Genomic DNA, 22546 nt, shown 5'->3' with positions numbered 1-22546 from the left:
TAAGACGTTTGCAGGGACAACATGGCCACAATTAGTACATGACCGGGGTAGTTGGAGAAGTATGGGAGAGGCCTTTGCCCTGCAGTGGGCGTAACTAGGATGATGATGATGATGATGATGATGATAGTGGTGGTGATGATGATGATGATGATGATGGTCCTGCGTCGAGAGAGGTGGGGAGAATACTAGTACCAAATGTGAGGATCACATGTTTGGTCGGGAGATGTTCACTGTTTCTTCTTTTTTTTCTGTGAGAGATTTCGCCACCAAGAAAGGGGATAGCTTACGCATACTTGGTGTTCCTTCACTATGCAAGACGTGGTAACGTGGTAAGTTGTCTGGGTCGGTTCGGAGGGTAAATTGAAAAGGTGTATCGGTCATCATCATCATCAGCCTGGTTACGCCCACTGCAGGGCAAAGGCCTCTCCCATACCTCTCCAACAACCCCGGTCATGTACTACTTGTGGCCATGCCATGCCTGCAAACTTCTTAATCTCATCCGCCCACCTAACTTTCTGCCGCCCCCTGCTACGCTTCCCTTCCCTTGGGATCCAGTCCGTAACCCTTAATGACCATCGGTTGCCTTCCCTCCTCATTACATGTCCTGCCCATGCCCATTTCTTTTTCTTGATTTGAACTAAGATGTCATTAACTCGCGTTTGTTCCCTCACCCAATCTGCTCTTTTCTTATCCCTTAACGTTACACCTATCATTCTTCTTTCCATAGCTCGTTGCGTCGTCCTCAATTTGAGTAGAACCCTTTTCGTAAGCCTCCAGGTTTCTGCCCCGTAGGTGAGTACTGGTAAGACACAGCTATTATATACTTTTCTCTTGAGGGATAATGGCAACCTGCTGTTCATGATCTGAGAATGCCTGCCAAACGAACCCCAGCCCATTCTTATTCTTCTGATTATTTCCGTCTCATGATCCGGATCCGCCGTCATTACCTGCCCTAAGTAGATGTATTCCCTTACGAATTCCAGTGCCTCGCTGCCTATTGTAAATTGCTGTTCTCTTCTGAGACTGTTAAGCATTACTTTAGCGTTCTGCAGATTAATTTGTAGACCCACTCTTCTGCTTTGCCTCTCCAGGTCAGTGAGCATGCATTGCAATTGGTCCCCTGAGTTACTAAGCAAGGCAATATCATCAGCGAATCGCAAGTTACTAAGGTATTCTCCATTAATTTTTATCCCCAATTCTTCCCAATCCAGGTCTCTGAATACCTCCTGTAAACACGCTGTGAATAGCATTGGAGATATCGTATCTCCCTGCCTGACGCCCTTCTTTATTGGTATTTATTGGGATATTGGGATTTATTGGGTGCATCGGTGCGGCCCCTTTAAGAGGCCGATCTGGATCGCGGAAAAGCTTCTGCCATAACATGGTTTCAAAATTCGGCGGCGGTGGTAGCCACCCACCACCGAGCCCAGCAAGGGGACGCTACAGGTTGTGAGCAACCAGCACACGCCAGCTATGCACCGACACTATAACCTAATGCATATAACCAAGACTGGATTTACTACACACGGTTAACCCTTGCCGCCAGGAAATTCTGAAGTAAGAAGCAGGGAAAAGAAGACAGGAAAGATGAAAAGACTAGTTAGAAAGACGAAGATTGAAGAGGAGGACAGGAAAAGGCGACTGCCGATTTCCTCTAGGTGGGTCAGTGCCGTCTGCGTCTTGCCGTCCAGGTCAGTGCCGTCCAGGTGCCGTCTGCGTGAAGCAGAGGCCGAAGGGGTGTGTTGGCTCCATCGGGGAGCCTTAAAGGTCCAAACACCCGGCATCGGTTCAACCCCCAGGATCCCCCTTTCCCCTGACACGGCAAAGCCGCGCACGGCTACACGCGGGGGGGTCGAACCCTCGTGTACTGGGGTACGTAGTGTCGCAAAACACCAACCGCCTGCTGACGCAGGCGCCCCTGCGGGGGTAGATTGAGCTGTGGAAGTAGACATAACGTTGGTGCATTACATTCTTTGGAAATTGGCGTGGAAAAGAACAAAGTCCACAGTAGTGTTTTAATCCAGCTGTCGAGGAGTGCTCAGGTGTCGGAGTAATACTAGATTCTAGCCCCAAAGAGAGAAACCACATTGCGTGCATTCAACAAAAATTGATTTCATCTCATGTCATTAAGACCCACGAAGGGTCTAACATACAGGGTGGGAACACACGTTCAGGCAACTTAGAATGTTCAACACAATAAAAAATAATTTGGAATAATTTCTGCGAAAGTGGATTAGGACGTAACGACAGCGATGTCGTTAAATAGGTCATTCCAGTCTGCTGCAACAAGAGAAAAAAAATTCGGAGGACGCTTAAGCTTCACCTTCAAGAATGGAACACTACAGGATTCAAAGATCCCTGACGGCTTCTCGCCCTTGCGGCAACTGCAGCGTATGTAACGGTAACGTTGACCGGGAAGCGCTCGCGCAGAACGCTGTGCGCGAAAGCGGGCTTTCTCGGAGAGACGTGGCCCCTTGCATGGGCAACGATGGATGGATGGCTGGATGGATGGATGGATGGGCGGATGTTATGAGCGTCCCCTTTGAAACGGGGTGGTGGGTCGCGCCCACAAGCTCTTGCTATTATACTGCCTAATGCATTACTTAGGTTAAAAAAGAAAAGAAAAACCACTATAAACTCCCACAACCGAATTTTCTGACCCACTATTGCGAACTTTGCTTTTGTACGTCTCCGTTTTTTTTTTCCCTACTTTTCTTTCAACAATCTTCCAATCGCCTCTTACTAATCTCTACTGCGGACACGTTTACTCTGCCCCTGCTCTCGCTGAATCCAAGCGCTTCAAGAAGGCCAGTGGTGCCTAAATCGACCGCTGGACAGACATCTTCACATTCGAATAAAGCATGCTTCATCGTTTCCCTAGCTTTACCGCAGCAACCACACACTTCTTATGCTTCTTCTTCATTCTTATATCTGGCTTTATAGGTGCGTGATTTAAGGCATCCCAATCTCGCTTCAAAAAGCACTGAACTTCCATTTGAGTTATCATAAATTGTATCTCTCCTAAGTTCATTTTTCCTCTTAAGTGGATACTCATGGCAGGTTTGTTTTCTATTGCCGCCACCTAAGAGATTATTAGCCGCTCTGACTTTACGCTTGACGTTCTTTCTTGCTGTGTTGCCCACGCTACAGGCCGCGTATTTGCTGGTAAGCTTCCTAGTTCTTTTCCTCCACGGTGAATCAATGTTTTTCCTGTACAGATCCCTCAACACTCTCCCAGCCCATTTACTTTCTTCCATGTTCCTCAGTTGGTCTCCATAATCAATTTTACTGTGAGCTTCCCTCACTTCAAAACTAGTCCAGCCCGTATCACCCTGCACAGCTTCATTTGTAGACTTCCCGTGAGCGCCTAATGCAGGTCGTCCCATTGACCTTTGGTTCCCGTCGATTCCTGATTGTAACCCTGATTTAAAGCAAACAACCGCATTTCCAAAAGTAAGTCCTGCAGCTAATACAACTTTCCACATTCCCCGGAGCACCTCATACCTATTATATCCCATAGCGCTCTGTGCTTCATCATGGCTGCATTTCTCTACCCCTTCACTGTTACTATTTTTTCCTGTGTTTCCATATATCTATTGGCTTCATGTATCCACATACGAAAGTATTAATATTCTCTTACCAGAGGTATTTCCTGGCCCTGTATTACCACTTCCTGTTCACTGCTTTCCTTGAATACCATTTTCAGAAGAGGGTTATAGCGCCGAAGAAGACAACACATAGCAAGCGAGACGGGACAGGCGCATGTCCCTCTTCTGGAAACATGCACCAACTAGCCCCCAAACAAGTATTATTCTTGAATACCATTACACGTGATTTTTTAACACTAAATTTCAAACCTGCATTCTTGCCTTCCTGTCTACACATATTAGCCAGACGTTTCAAATCCCTGTGCTTGTTAGCTAGCAACACAATGTCGTGCCCATAAAATAAACCTGGAAGCTGCTGCTATACCACTGTACCCGCCTGTTTGCACGAGAGATTCAACCCGATATTACTTTGTTCTAGCGCCCTCTCCATCCTCACCATGTATACCATGAAGAGCATTGGGGATAAAGGGCACCCCTGCCTGAGTCTCTTGTTCATATCAACTTTCTCCTCGCTCTTCATTCCTTCCCAATAAACGCAAACGGTATTTTCTGAGTAAATGTCTCTCAAAAGCTGTAGACAATCGTCGTCTAAGCCTTCCCTTTCCAGCATATCCAACAAAATGTTGCGGTCTGCGTTGTCATGCGCTCCTGCAATGTCTAAAAAGGTCCCATATAACGGTCTGCTTTCTACTCTTGCTATTTCAATACACTGAGTAAGAACAAAGAAGTTATCGTCCAAACGCCTACCTATTCTGAAGCCATGCTGATGTTTTCCCAAAATGCCATTATTCTCTGCCCATGCTTGCAGCTTTAATCTGATTGCCTGCACTACTAGGTTGTATATCACCGATGCAATGGTCAACGGTCTATACGGCGATGTGGCGGAGGCGAGCGCCAGCTGGAAACGTTTCAAGGAAGCGGGCGCGCCGCTCTGTGGACTCTTGAGATATTTACGCTCCGGCGTGCGCAAATGGCGGACGCCGTCTGCGGCCTCTGTATAGTAGGAACGCTGGACAAGGGGTTTGTTTGAGTTTCCCGTAACAAAATTATGTATTCTTGTATATCCAGAGTACAATATGCGAGAGCTTTAATGTCTGTAAGTTGTATGTAATTCGTAATTTACCATTTTTCCACGTATTATAACTTGAGAAATTTTATTCAGTCAATTCCTTCAGTCACATGGAAGTGAAGTCTGTGTGGTTCGAAAATTCTTTTACCTATGCGACGTCGGACGCTGGACGCCGACGCAGGATTTTCTGCGACAAGGGCTCCTATACGCTATCGCGTTAAAATGAGACGTCAAAAGTGACAGTGTGCGCACGTGGCCGGGAAACTTGAAATGGATAACGCATGCGGTTATGTGTGGCATGAGAGTATTCCTCCAAGTACGTCATTTTTTAGCACGTCAGCTGTGCCTAAATTATGCTTCGCCTTCATTCATATCCTTCATCATTACTTTATCTCATCGTGAGGAAATACCTAGCCAACTTACGTGAAGCCACTACAATAGATACAGAAGGAAGGTGTTAGAATAATAACATTGAATAATACCTTTATTTTGTTTCACATCTACACCGAAGCTTCTTGATGCTTTCTATGCATAAGTTAGTACAGTTTATTCTTGTATTTATAGCGGACAGCTCTTTGGGATTAGTCAATAAATGTTTTCTCGCTTTTTTGTCGCATGTTTTATACCAGAAAGGCGACATGTAACATTGTTTCAAACGTTCTTGCGTGCTCTCCTCAGCCTGCCAATGGTCGATATCTCACTGCGATGTGAAGGCGCTGCACCAGGATATTGCCACTTATCCTTCCTGAATAGGAAACGTCTCCAATGCTCTTTTTTCTCCTCTCGGAGATTGTGAGGCCAACCAATGTTTTTGCGTATATGAAATTAAAAGATGACAGAAACGGAGGCGTGACCAATTCAAGCTATTCCCGTGCAGCAGCAAGTGCGTGAGCCACGCCTCACTTACCTGATCTCCTTTGGCGCCTGGTAGTCCTGGCAAACCCGACAAGCCTTGTGTGCCTTGAATACCTTGCTCACCTGGTTTCCCATCAGCACCGGGCAAGCCCTGAAGACGCAGAACAATGCAGAAGTCAGCGGTACGCATGGTAATATTGTCCGAGCATTAAGGGAACTTGGATGTAAGCGACCGTTCAATGGCTGAATTTCTTTTCATTTGGTTGCCCCAGTCACTCACCTCATCCTATCCTGCGGATTTCGTTTTGTGTTTTAAAGACACTAGTTGTCGCTGTGCCGAAAAATAGTAACACATTCAAAATGAAAACGGGGTTGTGGGTTGCGCCACCAAGCTCTTGCTATTATACTGCCTAATGTACTACTTAGGTTGAAAAAGAAAAGAAAAACCACTATAAACTCCCATAACCAAATACTCTGACCCCCTATTGCGATCTTTGCTTTTGTCCGTGCCTTTCTTTTTCGTTTCCCTACTCTTCTTCCACCAATCTTCCCAATCACCTCTTACAAATCTCTACTGCGGACATATTTACTCCTCCACTGCTCTCGCTGAACCTAAGCGCTTCAAAGAAGTTAGTGGTGCCTAAATCGACCGCTGGGCAGACAACTTCACATTCGAATAAAACATGCTTCATCGTTTCCCTGGCTTTATCGCAGCAAGCACACGCTTCTTATGCTTCTTCTTCATTCTTATATCTGGCTTTATAGGTGCGTGTTCTAAGGCATTCCGATCTCGCTTCCAAAAGTAATGAACTTCCATTTCAGTTATCATAAATTGTACCTTTCCCAAGTTGGCTTTTCCTCTTAAGTGGTTACTGATTGCCGGTTTGTTTTCTATTGCCGCCACCCATGAGATTATTAGCCTCTCTGACTTTCCGCTTGACCTTCTTGCTTGCTGTGTTGCCCACGCTACAGGCCGCATATTTGCTGGTAAGCTTCCTAGTTCTTTTTTTCCACTGTGAATCAATGTTTTTCCTGTACAGATACCTCAACACTCTCCCAGCCCATTTACTTTCTTCCATATTTCTCAGTTGTTCTTCGTAATAACATAGTAACGCCTTCATAGTGACACCTTCAAAATGAAAACGCCGTGACATCTTTATCTTTAAGGTTATTATCGTGGGGAGGGGGGTTACCATTTCTTCTTGTTATGTTCAGATTGCTATGTTCAAGTTTCATTTATCAATGGCAATGTAAAACTTAGAAAAAATTGTACAGTAATTTATATAAAAGTTACAGATATCGATCATAAGAACACCAGTACTCAAGAACTTATAGTTGTGTCCGTGCTTGTGAGAATGTCAGTCACTCCGCCTCGCGTGAACTGTTCTTGTAATTCTTGAAGACTCGTCAAACATTAACGGGATAGCTTTAGCTTTGGTGTTTTCATAAGGGCCAAAAGGAGAACACGAAGCACACAACTAAAGAATTAAGTGATATGCTATAAACGCGTTATTCTCTGAGTTTTCTTTCTCATTCAAAAAACATATCTGTAGAAGCGGGGTCCTTCAGTACCTTTCGTTTCGTCACGAGACTTCCGCGTAACGCTATGGCAGAGCTTCATGTAGCGTCCGCAGTGGGTGCATCACGGCGCTGGCACAAGTAGAAGGTGCAGCAGACGCCGAGTGCGCATGCTCGCTATTTCGCAAGGGTCGACTGCCGGTATCGCTGCGTGGATATTTTCGACACAACGTGATAAACACTACCCTGCTTCTGTACACTATTTAGAAACTTGAACGCGAACAATTTCTAAGCAACTACAACGTCTTGGGTCATTCCCAAGTTCAACTGCTTTCGCAACAGCGGCTTAATTCGTAATTGAAATTGCATGCTTGGACTACTCCATCGTTGGAATCCTACTACAGAGCAAGTCCACGTTGAACTTTTGCGCAATTGTGAGTAAAGAAACCTGAGTTTCAAACTAACAAAGCTAAGTAGCCAACTGATAAACTAACCAAACGAATAGGTAATTACTAAACTAATTATCAGAGTAATAACTATATAACCTGACTTACTAACAATTCTAACTACATTAAGTAACTAAGCTCACTAATAAGTAGCCTAACAAAGTAGATTAGTGAAACCAACTCAAGCAACAAGCTAATTACATAATAACTAATAAATCAACTAAGCTAACTAAATGAATAAGGTAACTAAGAAATATAATTATCCAATCAAACTAACGAAGCTAACCAACTGATTAACCAAGTTCGCTAACTGAAATAACAAATGTTATTTACTATGAAAATATTTATGTATAAGAACTAAGCTAAGTTAATGAACTTAATAACAAATGAACTTATAACTAACACAGTGAATTAGCTAGCTAAATATAACTAACTTATACAACTAATCAGCTATACAAATTGAAATACATACAGCCGAATGTAACTGTTTGTACACGGAAAGCTACTAGGGGGGAGATGGGTGACGTGAATCATAAAATAGTGCCGTCTACGTCTTAAACACAAACGCATCGCACATTAAATAATTTTGCCAAGACTTCCCGATGCATGTTCACTCGAGAAACGTGCTGAAATGAATGTTGTAGTGGCTCCTATTCTCGTGAAAGATTTGTATGATCGCGCTGCCTGGCAATCTAGGGCGGCAGATTCTCCACCGATGATGATGATATGTTGATGCTTTATTGGCATCCCCTTAAAAATTGGGTGGTCGCAAACAGTTATCTATCCTGTTTGGTTTAATAAGGTATTGTATACATGCTTTTCTTCCTAGCATTCTTATAAACATTTCCTAAACTCTCTTTCTTTCCCTCAAGTTTCTATATCTACCTTGTATCGCTACACATGGTACATGATTTGGTCGTATCAATCTTCTCGCTCCTTTTTGTCCACCACTATATAAACGTATCTTGATTATCTCGACTTCTGACCGGTTGATGCTTCCATTCACGTTATCCAAGCGCTTCAGGAAGGTGTACGTTGCGTACTGGTCTGGCTGGGTGAATCTTTATGCATTCCATTAGGATGTGCTCAGTGGTCTCCAGGCCTTCTTCCACTTACGCCAGCGCCTCTCGTGCCACGTTCTGTTCCTATATAAAAGATCTGAGGAAGTTCCATGACCAGGTGAAAAGTTTTGAAGGACCATGATTGTAGTCGTTACGCAGTGTGGTCATTGGTGCCTAGCACTGCTGCCTAGCATTGGTGCCTAGCACTGACGTGATTCGTCATTTCTACAAGCTATATAGTGAAATACGCATGAAAGGTCAATTTATTCTTGTTCTTGGTGCTGGGAGACAGTGTTGGATAAACACTTTCGTATTTGCTGTTTGCACGTGGCACAATGTTAACCCTTATTTTATTGCCCACGCTGGCTAGAAGCTATACTCTTTCCTTCCTGCCAAGCAGGCATAGTACACAAGTGCCGATAGTCAAAATGCAAGGTTGTCTGCCGCTGGCTTTCGCTGGCAACTTTTACACGCTTAAAACGTCAACAAAAGGAATTGAACCTATTTCAACCTACTTGTTGAAGGCCCTGTGGATGTTATGCACAACGGACATGAAATTCTTTCCAAATCTGTTTCCAAACGTAGCTGAAAACGAGAGTTTTGCAGTAGAAGCGACAGCGTTATTCCAAGCGGAAGATTTCTGATCGAAAATCTTTCAGGACTCGGTTCTCAGTGTTGGAAGCGCCCTTGAATAATAAAGCAGTTGATCGGCGACGCATGTGATAGAAAGACTCATACTTTTTTCGGCGAAAAAAGGGGAGTTCAGGGTGTCCTCTATTGCACACCGTGAATCAAATGTGTAGCAAAGAGGTGCAAGAGCAATCAGCTGACGTTCCAAAAATACCGGGTGGCGCCCTTGGCAGGTGACCAGAAATGCTAAAGCGTTGTGCTCACCCTCTCGCCTGGCAGTCCGTCCTTCCCTGGCAGGCCAGGGAGTCCGGGAGGGCCCTGGGCAGAGAAAAATAACGTCACATTCCAAAGCAACCGAAGTTTGCACCAACCACTGTCCGATTCACAGGAGAGCGCACATGCTGCACAATTGAGCGTACGCCTGCTAAAACTAATGCTAATGAATACAGAGTGCCACTTGTGCATTGAAAGTAAAAATAACACGAACGTCCATATATTCGTAAAAGGACCAGCACAATAATGCATGCCTGCGTTAGCTGTTATACAGTCGCATGAAGCGAAGCACCCGTTTTTGTCTCACTCTCACAAATTCTGTTCACTGTTGTTCCGAGCGGACTCACTCGCGTCTGTGGGCAGTTGGAAAGGCAATTATCGGGTGGAATGCACAACAACATTACCCCAGATACTTTGCCTGCCTGCGTGATAGCCACATTATACGAGGAGAGCTGACATTTGCTTCTAAACCGCCTATACTGTTGAAGATTCAGCAGATAAACCAGACCAATCGAACAATATTCCCAATAAAACACAATGTCTTAAAACTTTTATAGCTTACTAAATTCCATAGCATTTATTTCGCTCCATAATGAAAAACAAGAGCACAAATACATGGACATAGAAAAGAGGACAATAATTCGTTGGACTCGCAACAAACTGGAAAAATATTCACCCATGATTACGATACATCATAAGGCGGAACTTGAGCGCAGCTTTATACGTGTTCTCATTGCGTGATATGCTGATGCATCGCACCAACCACCGCTCTGACTGGCAGAGCCGCGACGAACTGCGCTATACCTGACACGTGTATTTATGCATCCTTTTCTCGGGGAGTGCATTTCACCCACATCACACACCTTAGTGTTATCGCTCAGCGCCAGACACACCTGCGTGATTGGAACTCGTTTAATGTTTTCGCTCAGCGTAAGACGCGCCTGTATGATTAGAACTTATTGAAATGTTATCGATGGTTCTATGCGTTGTTAGTTGTCACAGAAGCTTGTGTAATCTGAATGTATGCGCGAGGCGAAGTGTGCACTACTTTCTGGAATACACGAGGGCACCAGAGATTGCTCGGGAAGCTTGGATGACTCATGCATAAAAGTCGACGCGCTTTGCCAGCAGAACAGTTTTTTGACAATCGCCGACCGTGTTCGCTGCTATCATTGTGCTTTCAATGTAGCCGGTCGTTCTTGGCACACGTTCACCCAAAAAAAGTTAATTTGACCACTTAAAGTTTTGCTGCGTTATTTACCGTCACTACTACGTGGCATCTGGTGGAGGCGCTTTGCAAGCCCTGACCGCGCAGACAACACCAACGTCATCCCGAGCCATTGAGCAAGGCGCAGGCTACAAGGCCTGCCCCCGGAACACAGAATTCTGAGACAAACAAGAAGACCGTGGCCAAATAATTAACCCCCACGAAAGCCCCAGCGACGCCCACCGTGCTGCAACAGCCCAGAAAACCAACCACCTTCCGTGGATAAGCATTTGAAGACCCGGATAACTGGCTAGAAACATACAAAAGGGTCGCTGCATTCAACAACTCGATCTCTGGCGACAACCTGCGGCATGTGTACCGCGCCTTAGAAGACGTCGCCAGGACGTGGCTTGAAAACCGAGAATAGACCCTGAGTACATGGGACCTGCTCCTCAGCGGCTTCCTGCATGAGTTCCCGAACGTCCGGCGCAAACAGCGAGCTCAAGCTCTACTGGAAACTCCCATGCAGTTGCCGAACGAGAAGATCGTGATCTTTACGGAAGACATGACTCGCCTCTTGCGACAGGTCGTAACCGACATATCTTAAGAGAAGAAAGTTCATTTCTTGATGCCGGGTGCGAAGGAACTATCGGCCCGACTGATACGCAACATACCCAAGACGGTCACATACTTTGTTTCCGAGGCAACAACCATTAAGAAGACGCTAGATATGCGGACAAGGTAATATACTCGCCGAACGCTGACAGTAAATTACAACGATGTTCAAGCAATCACCGCCGAGAGAGGCCATCGGGGTGGTTATTCTGGAGAAACTGCACAAGCACTTTCCAAGACCGCAGTCTAAAGTGACGTCAATCACCGACATCTTCAATGGAGAGGTTCAGCGATCGCTTGGAGTACCTTGCGCAACCACAATTGCCGCAAACCCTGCCGGAAGCGATGACCTACGCCCCCGTCACCTGCCATCAAGGTCCCCCTCCGCGACTGCTGCAGGGCTCCGTAAGGCCGCATTTCCATCGTCCACCGCCGGCGCCAGCTCAGCTGCCCGTTGCCAAGCGCAGGTACCGGAAGAAGACGGACACTTCGCGCGCCCCCTACCACTGCCCGCTCGGGTATCACTGCGGCAAAGCGAGCCATATCTAACACCAGTGCCCATACAGTGACTTGGGACTGCAAGGATTCACCATCAATGCATCGCGCCCACGGCAAGGTGCCACAGCAAGGTGCCGGGCCATGTGATACTGCCGACTACATTGTCCCAACGCAGTGCAGTTCCCAACGTTCTATCCGTTCGCCGTCACCTCCTTATCCTCCTATAGTGCTCACGAGACATCATTATTGGTATGGACTTCCTGAAGCAACACGGCGCATTCATCGACCTAAAATCGAAATTGATAACGCTATCCGAAGATCGAGCGATACCGGCAGAGAGCTGTGCAGTCACCTTTTGCCGCAACGCAGGCCATACATTGGCTTAGCCCGCGGCCGGTCCGTCAACCCATATCTGGAAAAATAAAAGCGGCAACCGATGGAAGCGTGGTTGCTGTTCGTCGAACTGATGAAGATCCTCCGCCGACGACAAAGAGGCCGAAAAGACTATCTTGACGCCATATCAACGAGTCGCCGCCATCCCGACGAAGCCTGGAAGCAAAGAATAAGCCGACAAAGACCTGATGCCGGGTCGTACCAGTCACAGGTCGACTCAACACAGCCATTATCCCGTGCCAAGACCAAATCTGCAAGGCAAAGCATAGAACCACCTATCTCGACGCGCTTCTCGACGGCCACGCAGTCACAGATTTAGTGGACACAGGAGCCGACTACTCCGTCACAAGGTGACTACTCAGTCACCGCCCAGCTGATGAAAGTTAAGATTCAAGTATCATTGAGCAACAAAACTAGACACGGACATAAGAGAAGAACACGCACCAAGCGCAAACTTTCAACTAATTGCATTGTGCCACTGAATCGGTTCATATATGTGGCACGCAAAATTTAGTTGAAAGTGTGCGCTTGGTGTGTGTTCTCTTATATCCGTGTGTTTTTTTTTTTGTTGCACAATAATACATGAGTAATGCATTACCAACTTGCCCCCGCAATGCTGCTCTCTTAAAGTTACGACTATAATGGTAAGCCCTAAGACTCGGACCGCTGGAGGACACCTAATAAAACCGATTGGTATCTGAACGGCAAGCATTACCGTTTATGTGCGGACCTACCCTGCCAGGCTCGTTATCCTCCTATAGTGTTCACGAGACATCATTATACGTATGGACTTCCTGAAGCAACACGGCGCATTCATCGACCTGAAATCGAAATCGATAACGCTATCCGAACATCAAGCGATTACGGCAGAGAGTTGTCGTCGTCAACATCCTTTGAGTGTGCTCAAAGATAAAGTCAGCATCCAGCCTCGCTGCAGCATTGTCATTACCGTAGGTACCGAAACACCCGCAGACCTAGGAGACGTCATAGAGGGCGAACAACGCCTACTGCTCGACCGTAAAATTTGCGTCGCAAGAGGAATCGCTTGACTGCATGGAAGAAAAGCGAAAGTGATGGTGTCAAACTTCAACGAGGAGCTCAAACGCATTAACAAGGGCACGACGATCGCCCACATCGTGAAATTGCCGAAGCCAGCAATGTGTTTCTCCTCTCACTTTCTGCAGCATGTACACCAACGACCATTGTCGCCGAACCACACATGGACATAAATCCAAGCTTTCCCATGAGTAAGCAGCAACAGCTTAGAGGTCTTCTCCGAGGTTACGACTGCTTTTCGACGTCATCTAGGTTTCGACGAATACCAGTTGCGAAGCAAGGCATAATGCCGGAAGAGTGCACTCTACCGCTTCGCCAGAGCCCTCACCGAGATTCGACGCGAGAACACGAATCTATATGGCACACATTGACTAAATGCTGTGCGACGACAACGTCCAGCTGGGGAGAAACCAGTGGGCTTCTCGTGTAATCGTGGTGAAGGAAAAGGACGGAACCATACGTTTCTGCGACGATAATTGTCGACTGAACAACCCCACAAGGAAGGACGCATACCCCCCCCCCCCCCCCTCCCCGACGGATGGATGACGGATCGGATTAGCTCTGCAACAACAAATACTTCTCGTAGATGGATCTGAAGACTGTCTACTGGCAAATAGAAGCCGATGACAGAGATCGTGACAAGAGCGCCTTTATCATGTCGGACGGGCTCTATGAGTTTAAGGTAACGCCACTCGGACCGCGTTCGGTGTCTGGAACATTCCAGCGGGTCATGAAAGAGGTGTTAGCAGAGTTAAAGTGGCAGACCACTCTTTTCAACCTGGATGACGTGGTGATCTTCGTCAGGACTTTCGACGATCATCTTAGGAGGCATGAGGCAGTATTAGCGACGATCAAGTCATCCAAACTCATCCTGAAGACACAAAAGTGCCGTTTCACTTACGAATAACTTCTGTTACTACGGCACGTCATCAGTAAGTGTGGAGTCGGTTCCAACCCATAGAAGACAATTGCAATCGCAAGGTTTACCGCGGCCGACAGAATAGCAGGGCGCAGATTCCTTGGCCTGTGTGCCTATTACAGGCGCTTTGTAAGAGATATTCCACGGATTACGGCGCCAATAACTCATCTCAACAAATCTGACGTCGAATTTAAGTGAGAAACACGGCGCGAGGACGCATTTCTGGAGCTGAAACGACGGGTGCAGCCACCATCGGTGCTTTCACACATCGACGAAGACGCCCAAACAGAAATCCAGACCGATACAAGTAGCTTAGGCCTGGGTGCCATGCTTGTTCAAAGCAAGATTTGAGTTGAAAGTGTAATAGCTTATTCCAACCGGTCACCGTCGAAAGTGGAAGCGTATTATTCTATGACGGAAAAAGAGTGCCTCGGGATCATTTGGGCTACGGCTAAATTTCGGCTTTACATATCTATCAGGCACTTCAAAGTAGTAAGCGACCACCACACTCTGTGCTGGCTGCAAACTTAGAGTCCTTCCGGTCGCCTAGTACGATGGCGTGTGAGACTCAAGGATTTCTAGATAACCGTGGTCTATAACTCCGGACGGAAACACTCTAATGCCGACCGCCTGTCACGCGCCCCTACTGAGCCGCCACCGCAAGGTCAACTGGAAGCCAACGCCTTCCTTCCCATAAATAAGAGCAGAAGACTTTGACGAGCAGCAGCCAGCGGCCCCTGAGCTAAGAAGCCTTGCTGAGTGTTTGGAAGGTAAGACTCACTTTTTCCCGAGGGTATTTAGGAGTGCCCCCCCCCCCCATTCTGTGATTTTCCTCACTAAACGACGTCCTGGTGAAGAACGTTTCCCCAGCTTGCGCAAACTACCGCCTCGCTGCGCAAGCAGCACTCCGGTGAGAAGCGCTGGACTCCAGGCTCCACGACCAGACTGCCGGGTACCTTGAGTTTTGCTGTAAACTAGCAAGAGACAAGAGAACTACTATTGGCGTCGCCTGACAGCCGACGTCGCCTGTTAGGAACGCAAGGCACGGCGAACAATGCAAGGCACGGCAACGCAAGGCACGGCGAACAAGACCAGCAGGATTACTACTGCAGATCGAGCCTCCTTGCCGACAGTTTTAGCAAATGCGAGTGAACTTCTTGGGACCCTTACCGACGTCAACATCCAGAAATAAGTGGATCATCGTGGCGACGGACTACCTCACCCTCTTCGCTGAAACGAAAGCTCCGACGAAAGGTAATGGAGTCGAAGTGGCGAAATTCTTCGTCGAGAACATACTGCTACGATATGGCGCCCGAGAAATCCTCATCACCGACAAAGGAAAGGCCTTTAGTCTTTACAGCGGAGCCCGCGCAAGCCATTCTGCAATGCAGCGCCTGAGCAAGACGCTAGTCAACATACTTGCAATGTACGTCGACGTCGAGCAAAAGACGTGGGATCCCGTCCTGCCTTAAGTATCCTTTGCTTATAACACGGCAATGCAAAAACAACGCAAACGACGCTGTTTAAGTTGGTTTACGGAAAGAACCCGACGACAACTTTCAACGCCATGCTGCCAGGCGCCTCGGACGAAAAGAATCTTCATGTGGCCGCCTACGGCCAGCGCTCCGAAGAAGCCGGACAGCTTGTCCTGATGCACATCAAGAGATAGCAAAGGACCGACATACCGCACTACACTTTTCGACGACGCTACGTGGAATACCAGACCGGCAACCGTGTTTGGGTCTGGACTCCGATACACCGACGAGGAGTTATTGAGAAACTGTTGCGGCGCAAGTCGCTGCACTTAAAGATAATCCGACGTATTCGCGCACTGGACTATGAGGTCGGGCCAGACGGCATTTAGCAATCACAGCGGCGCTGCGCATGACCTGAAGTCCTCCACGTGGTGCGTCTTATCACTTTTTATGGGGAACCAGCGCTGGAGTTTTCACGACGCCTGCAGTGCCTCCCTGGCGGTCAGAATGTGCACAACGCATCCGCGCGGACGAAAATTGCTGCTGGTAGCGGCGTTGCGTGCGCTGAAGGTCGAAAAAAAAACACAAAAGGACGCCGAAGGTACTATTGCGTATACAAGTGTCACAACTACGTCGGAATGAGGGAGGATGTATCCTTCTGCGTCTTTCCATCTGAACCCTACGAACAAGAACGCAGGCAGCGTTGCATCCAAGCAGTCAGACGAGCGGAGTAAGTTCCCGTCTTGTCGCCCTGTTAAGCGGCGTCGGGCGGGTTTCTAAATCGAATTTCGCGTGTGTGCTTGGTTTATTCGATAGTGAAGACGGTCAGCCGTGGCACCCAGTGCCAAACAGCAGAATATGCAGTCGGCCTTTCGTCGGAAACAAAATGAGCAATAGCATGCACCATCCGGCATGTGTACCAACCATTTTTCCTTCGCAATACCACCGCCAAGCTCCTTCCAATGCCACCGCACCAAGCGAACGATACGAAAGGTAAATAGTTTCCATTCATTGCCAAGAATTATGTGGCAGAGAAACTGCCTTGTAATACGAGTTGTGTGCGCATACTGCCAGCACAAGCGCGACTAAGCCGCCTATGTGTTCTTAAAAATGCGCATGCGGATGAGGACTCGGCGCTGAGATGCATCCGGTAAATTTATGTTATTAGTGCTAAATGTAGCCAGGGTTGTTACGGATCAAGCAGCGGAGCAGTCAAACCTTTGCTTGCCCGAGTCAGCTGATGCGATAAAGCTTTCTTCTCCATTGACTGCTGTGGCCAAGTAACATCAGAATTTCTTATGTCTAGCCAGAGAAGTATGGAATGTCTTCAGGCCAACTAATACTTCCGAAACGATAGCGCAGCAAGACCGGCGCCGTAGCTATTAGACTTGCGAGGCAGGCTGTCACACAAGCATGGGAACGGCACAGGGCGCAACCGTTAAATAAAAGCACGTGCTCGCCGCGACAGACTATGAAAAATATAAAAAGCTTAAAAAGCTTCTTTTGTCATTTCTTCACTTGATGGCGCTAGCTTCTTTACGAAAACTGTCCACTGGAAGCGGCGCGAAAACGGAAACATGCGAACCATATGCGCGAACTATGAAACGGCCGCGGACGTGTCGTCTGGTCGAGAGGCTTGAATATGCCGCGTTTCGTCGCCAGGGCGGCGTGCAACGCACTCTTTTCGACGCGCCGCCTATCCGGCGCTGGTTCCCCATAGTGACGAACATAGGGACTTTGTTTCTTTGTTGTTGTTCTTTTCTCCGTTGCTATTCATTATTTTCTTTCCGCTTTCGTGTTTGCAGCATCTGGACGATGCTTTTTCACAGGTGAGCATTAACATCAGTACTTATTTATGCTTTTCACCAGGGACTGCATTTCACCCACATCACACACCTTCAAGCTATCGCCCAGCGCAAGACGTGCACCCATGATTGAAACTTACTGGAATGTTGTCGATTGTTCTATGCACAGTCTGCTATTACCGAATCTTCTGTAATCTGATTGTATACGCGATGCGAAGTGTGTAGTATTTTGTGGAAGGCAAGCGAGCACCAGTGATAACTCTGGAAACTTGGACAGCTAGGACGATCGTCGACTGTGTTCGCTGCTATTGTGTTTTGAGTATAGCCTGATTTTCTGGGCACAGGTCCGCCTATGGAAGAGTTAGTTCTGCCATTTATGCTTTTGCCAATATGTTCTTGACCATCACTACCACGCGACAAGACATAAACCGGCCTCAACATAGCCGCTTGCGGAAACTAGCTTATGCAACCGTAAAATTTACCGGGAAATATTTGCGACGACCTATGCGCCAAGGCGACCGTGCTGGTTCTTCTTTATTACTTCCGCAAGACTACTGCCACCGCCGCCGCAGATGTGTGGACGTGAGCGCCATGTCGTGGCGCTTCAAGGTAGCTTCCTCCGGTTACCTCCTCATGCTGAACCTTCGCTTATGCTTTCCTCGTCACACTTTCTTTGCTCTCGGAGTCTTTCATTCGCCGCTGCGCTTCGCGTTTTCCTCTTTCATCGTACGCTGTGTCCGTTCACTCGGTTACGCTGAGGGAGGACGAGGCATACCGACACTCAACGCAAGAACGGGTGCCTAAAAACTGCGCTCTAAAAACAAAATGCGAGAAACACCAGAAAAGTCACAGGAGGCGCGTTGAAGTATGCGCCACTCACAACTCAAGATAAGCCCATCAAGCAAAACCGAGCCAAGATAGCGGTTCTAGCAAAACTGGACACATATAATCGCTCAGCGCATAGGCCATCACGACTGTGCAAGTCAATGACAGCTTTATTAAGGTATATAGATTGTTTCTTGTACCTGCTTAACGAGGGCCTACTGGCCCATATATCCTTCGGTTATTCATATGCATAGCATCGATACCTTCTGAGGTATCTTTATCTTCATGACCAGCGAAATGCCTTTACAACTGAGATGTCCTCCTATTTTCTCTGCCACTGTGTTTGCGTACTGTTATTTTTATAATGCAATAATGCCAAATCGCCTTGCTTATTGTTCTTCTTCAATATATTTCTGTGGCTACATCGTAAGTAAAACTTTGTCTTCCTGAGAAATCAAGGAGTGCGGGCCGGAAAGTTATGAGTGAAAATTTTGGACTTAAGTTTCACAGAAGACATAGATATCATTTCGAGGCCAGGCAGAGTTAACGGAAAGGGAGGAGGAGATACTGTCATGGAGTTCTCTCTAATTGCTGTAAAGAACTCTGGCGCTGTGATCTTTTAGCAATCACGGGAGTGATGGCGAGTACATGGACTCTCTGATATCGGGGCATGTGGCTTTATGTGTTCTTCGGAATATAGGGGGAAGGCGGCAGATGGAAATTCAAGACGATGAGCAAAACGAGAACAAGGTGAAAGCAGGAGCCAACGTTTTGACAAGTGGACTTATCTTCTTCAAGGTGACACATGCTTTCCTCGCCACAGTACATGTAAGTGGGGTTCTTCTGAGGGGAGCGGCCGAAAGGCGGGTGGATGCGGCAACGAGCGAAGGTGTGTTAAAAGTTGAGAATAAAGGAGTGCTGTGCTCAAGGTCAGGAACACGGCTGTCCCTCGGTCAGGTGTCAACGGCCGTGGGTCAGCCGGCGTTTCTTGTGGTCGTGGACTATCTTAAACAGGCAATAGAAGGATCAGCAGAAACCGGTGCTCGTAAAAAATAAACTAAAAGAAAATGTCGAAATGCAATGAATAGAGAAAAAGGAAAAGAACGGGAAGTAAAATCCACTAATCAGCCAAACTAAGTGCTGTTGCCAATACCTTGAAAGTTAACATAGCGAATAGATTCCAAGCTCCTTTGAAATGTTTATGACTATTGGTGGCAATGTCTTGAACTTATGGATAAGGAATGATTCTCTGTATTTTCCCTCCCGTTCAGAACGGCAATGTGGAGTTTAAGGTCATCAATGTTATGACCTGGTTGGTTTAAATGCTCGGCGATGGCTTTGTCCCGCTTTGTAGCTGTGCCCGCACGATGCCCGTTTAATCTGGCGTTCATGGATTGTCCCGTTTCAGTGATATAATGTTTCTTACAGAAGCATCATTCAAGCGTATAAATCACATCCGAACTTGTACAAGTAAAGTTATATTTGACTTCCTGTGTGTAACAATTTGCGATGATTTTAATTTAATGTCACTTGGAAGGTGCTTGCAGGTTTTGTACCTGGGGCGACAACATGATTTCATTACGGGGAATAAACTTGGCTGACTTTTGCGTGCACTAAGATGTCTTTACAGTCTTTAAAGGCTTTAAATATCAATTAATTAATTTATACTCTCGAAGAGCACTGCAAGGAACAACTTAAAATAATTACTAATCAAATGTGCTGAAATAAATGCCTTGACTACTAAGCTAACGGACTTGGTCTTAAAAAATGGCAGTCTTGAAAATCATTCTCGTAGAAACAATCTGATAATGCACGGTATTTCTGAAGTAATGGATGAAAACGCTACCACCCTGATGACTGCAGTTTGATCTGTGTTTACTCAGCACCTGAAGACTAGCTGCCCTCATATTGAGCGCTGCCACAGGCTCGATAGGGCACGCACTGGTTACATTCGTCCCGTCATTCTTAAACTTTCTAACTTCAGCGCCAGAACTGAGGTTCTTAGGAACGTTTCAAAATTAATTTCGTCATTAAAGAAGATTTCTCTTCTAGTGTTCGGTTAATTCGGAAAAAATATCTGGTAAGCATCAGCCTTTTTTTGGGGACAGCGGTTCTGTTGTGAAGTTGAGGTATGATCATGCTTTCATTAACAAGGTTCGTTACAACTGGTATGACAGTTCAAACTCATTAGTAATGGCACCCGCTCAACATGTTTCTTCTGAGTCTGGCCATTTGACTTCCGTTCCATCCCCTTCCTGAATTCATCCTGGTCGTTTTGAGAACCTTGTTGTCTTGAATATAAACGCTCGTAGTATTGTTAAACGATTTCCTGATTAATTGTCCCTTATATCTATTCATTCCCCTCATGTTATCGGCATCACAGAGACTTGGCTGCACAATGGTATTTAGGAATCTGAGTTCACTGCACCCGGTTTTGTTGCCGTACGCTTAGACAGGATTAGCGGTACTGGTGGTGGCGTGGCACTGCTTATCCGGTCGGATCTACGATTATCAGTCTTGCCTTCTCCTCCAGAAACAGAGTCCGTGTGGTGTAAAATTTACCTTCATAATCGGTGTATTTTGATTAGTGTTATATATCGTCCCCCCGGCTCTACTCTTGATGTTCTTCATGCTGTTGCAAATTTCATGAGCGATATCAACATTGCTTCGTCGAGTTTTATCTGTATGGGTGACTTCAACGCCCCTGGTATCCACTTGCCATCATTGTCTGCAGTCAGTCGCGACACAGCTATTTTTAAAGAACTAATCAACATTTCCTTGTCCTTTGGTCTCACCCAGGTTGTTTCTAGTGCAACCAGATTAAATTCCGTCCTTGAATTAGTTTTTTTAAGCGCTAACCTAGCCGAACGTGACTTTTCTTGCGAGGTAATTGATGGTATTTCAGACCATAAAGGCGTTTTAATGTCACTCTCCTGTCAAATTTTTAAATCCCCCTACACGTTTACTAGTTTCTCTGATTTCACTCGTGCGGACGACAACTCCATTACTGATGCCTTATCTCATCATTTTGATACGTTTAGTGCACTTACAGAAACCAGGACATCAACTGCCTTGGTAAATACTTTGAGCGTCTTGTCAAATCACGTATCGAACGTTTTGTGCCCATTAAAACTAAGAAAAAAAATTCTAGCATTCCATGGATGACTCGTGATATCTTGCATTTGTCCCGTCGCGTTCGAAGGTTAAGGCGTTCCAGAAGAGGCACTGATCCCATGGCGTTGGATAGATTTGTTAAGGCAAAGAAAGAACTCAATCTCATGTTGCAAAATGCCAAGGATTTCTTTTTTCGCGTTCGCCTGCAAAATTTGTTAAGAACTAACCCACGAAAATTTTGGTCTTTTATTTTAGCTCGCGATGCTTCATCCACTTCTTTCAGAATAGATAATGACGTCACCAACGACCCGGCGGGGATTTCCGATGCATTCAGCAAGTATTTGCAATCCGTGTTTGTTTCCGATAACAACTTTATCCCGACACTTACCACTATAGCTTCTTCTGAAGCAATCAGTGACGTTGAGATAAACTGCGAAGGCATCTTCAACCTTATATTAAACCTGGATGTTAAGAAATGCACCGGTCCGGATGGGATACACAACGCGTTCCTTGTTCGTTATTCGTTGTGGTCATCAAAATATCTGTCAGTCATATTCAGAAAGTCCTTATCATCCGCTACAGTACCTTCTTTATGGAAGTTATCCAAAGTGCTCCCTCTTTATAAATCTGGAGATAAGCAGTGTTTGTCGAACAACAGACGAATTCCACTGACGTCACAGTCATGCAAAATGTTGGAACACATCATTCATAAGCACATCACGCTCTTTCTGGAATCAAATAATTTACAGTTTAACATGCAACCTGGGTTTAGGCGCGGTTTTAGCACGTTAACGCAGCTAGTTGAGTTCACGCATGACATTTCATTTAACCTTGACATAGGCAAACAGGCTGATGCCATTTTTATAGATTTCTCGAAGGCATTTGACACCGTTTTACATTCTAAACTTATTGCTAAACTTAATGCTGTACTGAATAATCCTCATTTGGTTAACTGGAATTTAAGCTTTCTTTCATTTCGCTCCCAGTTCGTCTCTTACAGTTCGACTGACTCCGCTACTGCTGATGGGACAGCAGGTGTGCCCCAAGGCTCCGTCCTTGGGCCGCTTCTTTTTTTATTATACATACATCATTTGCCACTTCACTGCTCTTCTAACATCCGTCTCTATGCTGATGACTGCGTTCTATATGAAGTGATTAAATCTTCTAATGATCATTACC

At 46.3% G+C, this 22546-nt stretch overlaps 1 protein-coding gene across 2 annotated transcripts in view; it reads right to left on the bottom strand.

Annotated features, from left to right (window-relative positions):
• The window catches only part of LOC142583430 (uncharacterized), a 1100669-nt gene that overhangs the window by 349195 nt on the left and 728928 nt on the right, over nt 1–22546 (bottom strand). For both annotated transcript variants that reach the window (XM_075693897.1, XM_075693898.1), the window contains 2 exons: nt 9452–9505; nt 5585–5683 (listed from right to left, as the gene is read on the bottom strand). In XM_075693897.1, coding sequence (XP_075550012.1) covers nt 5585–5683; nt 9452–9505 — 153 coding nt within the window. The remainder of the gene's footprint in view (nt 1–5584; nt 5684–9451; nt 9506–22546) is intronic.

Source organism: Dermacentor variabilis, chromosome 5, assembly GCF_050947875.1.
Source record: "Dermacentor variabilis isolate Ectoservices chromosome 5, ASM5094787v1, whole genome shotgun sequence".
Taxonomy (NCBI): Eukaryota; Metazoa; Arthropoda; class Arachnida; order Ixodida; family Ixodidae; genus Dermacentor; species Dermacentor variabilis.
Note: the sequence above shows the minus strand (reverse complement) of the source record. Positions and strands in the feature narration are given on the sequence as shown.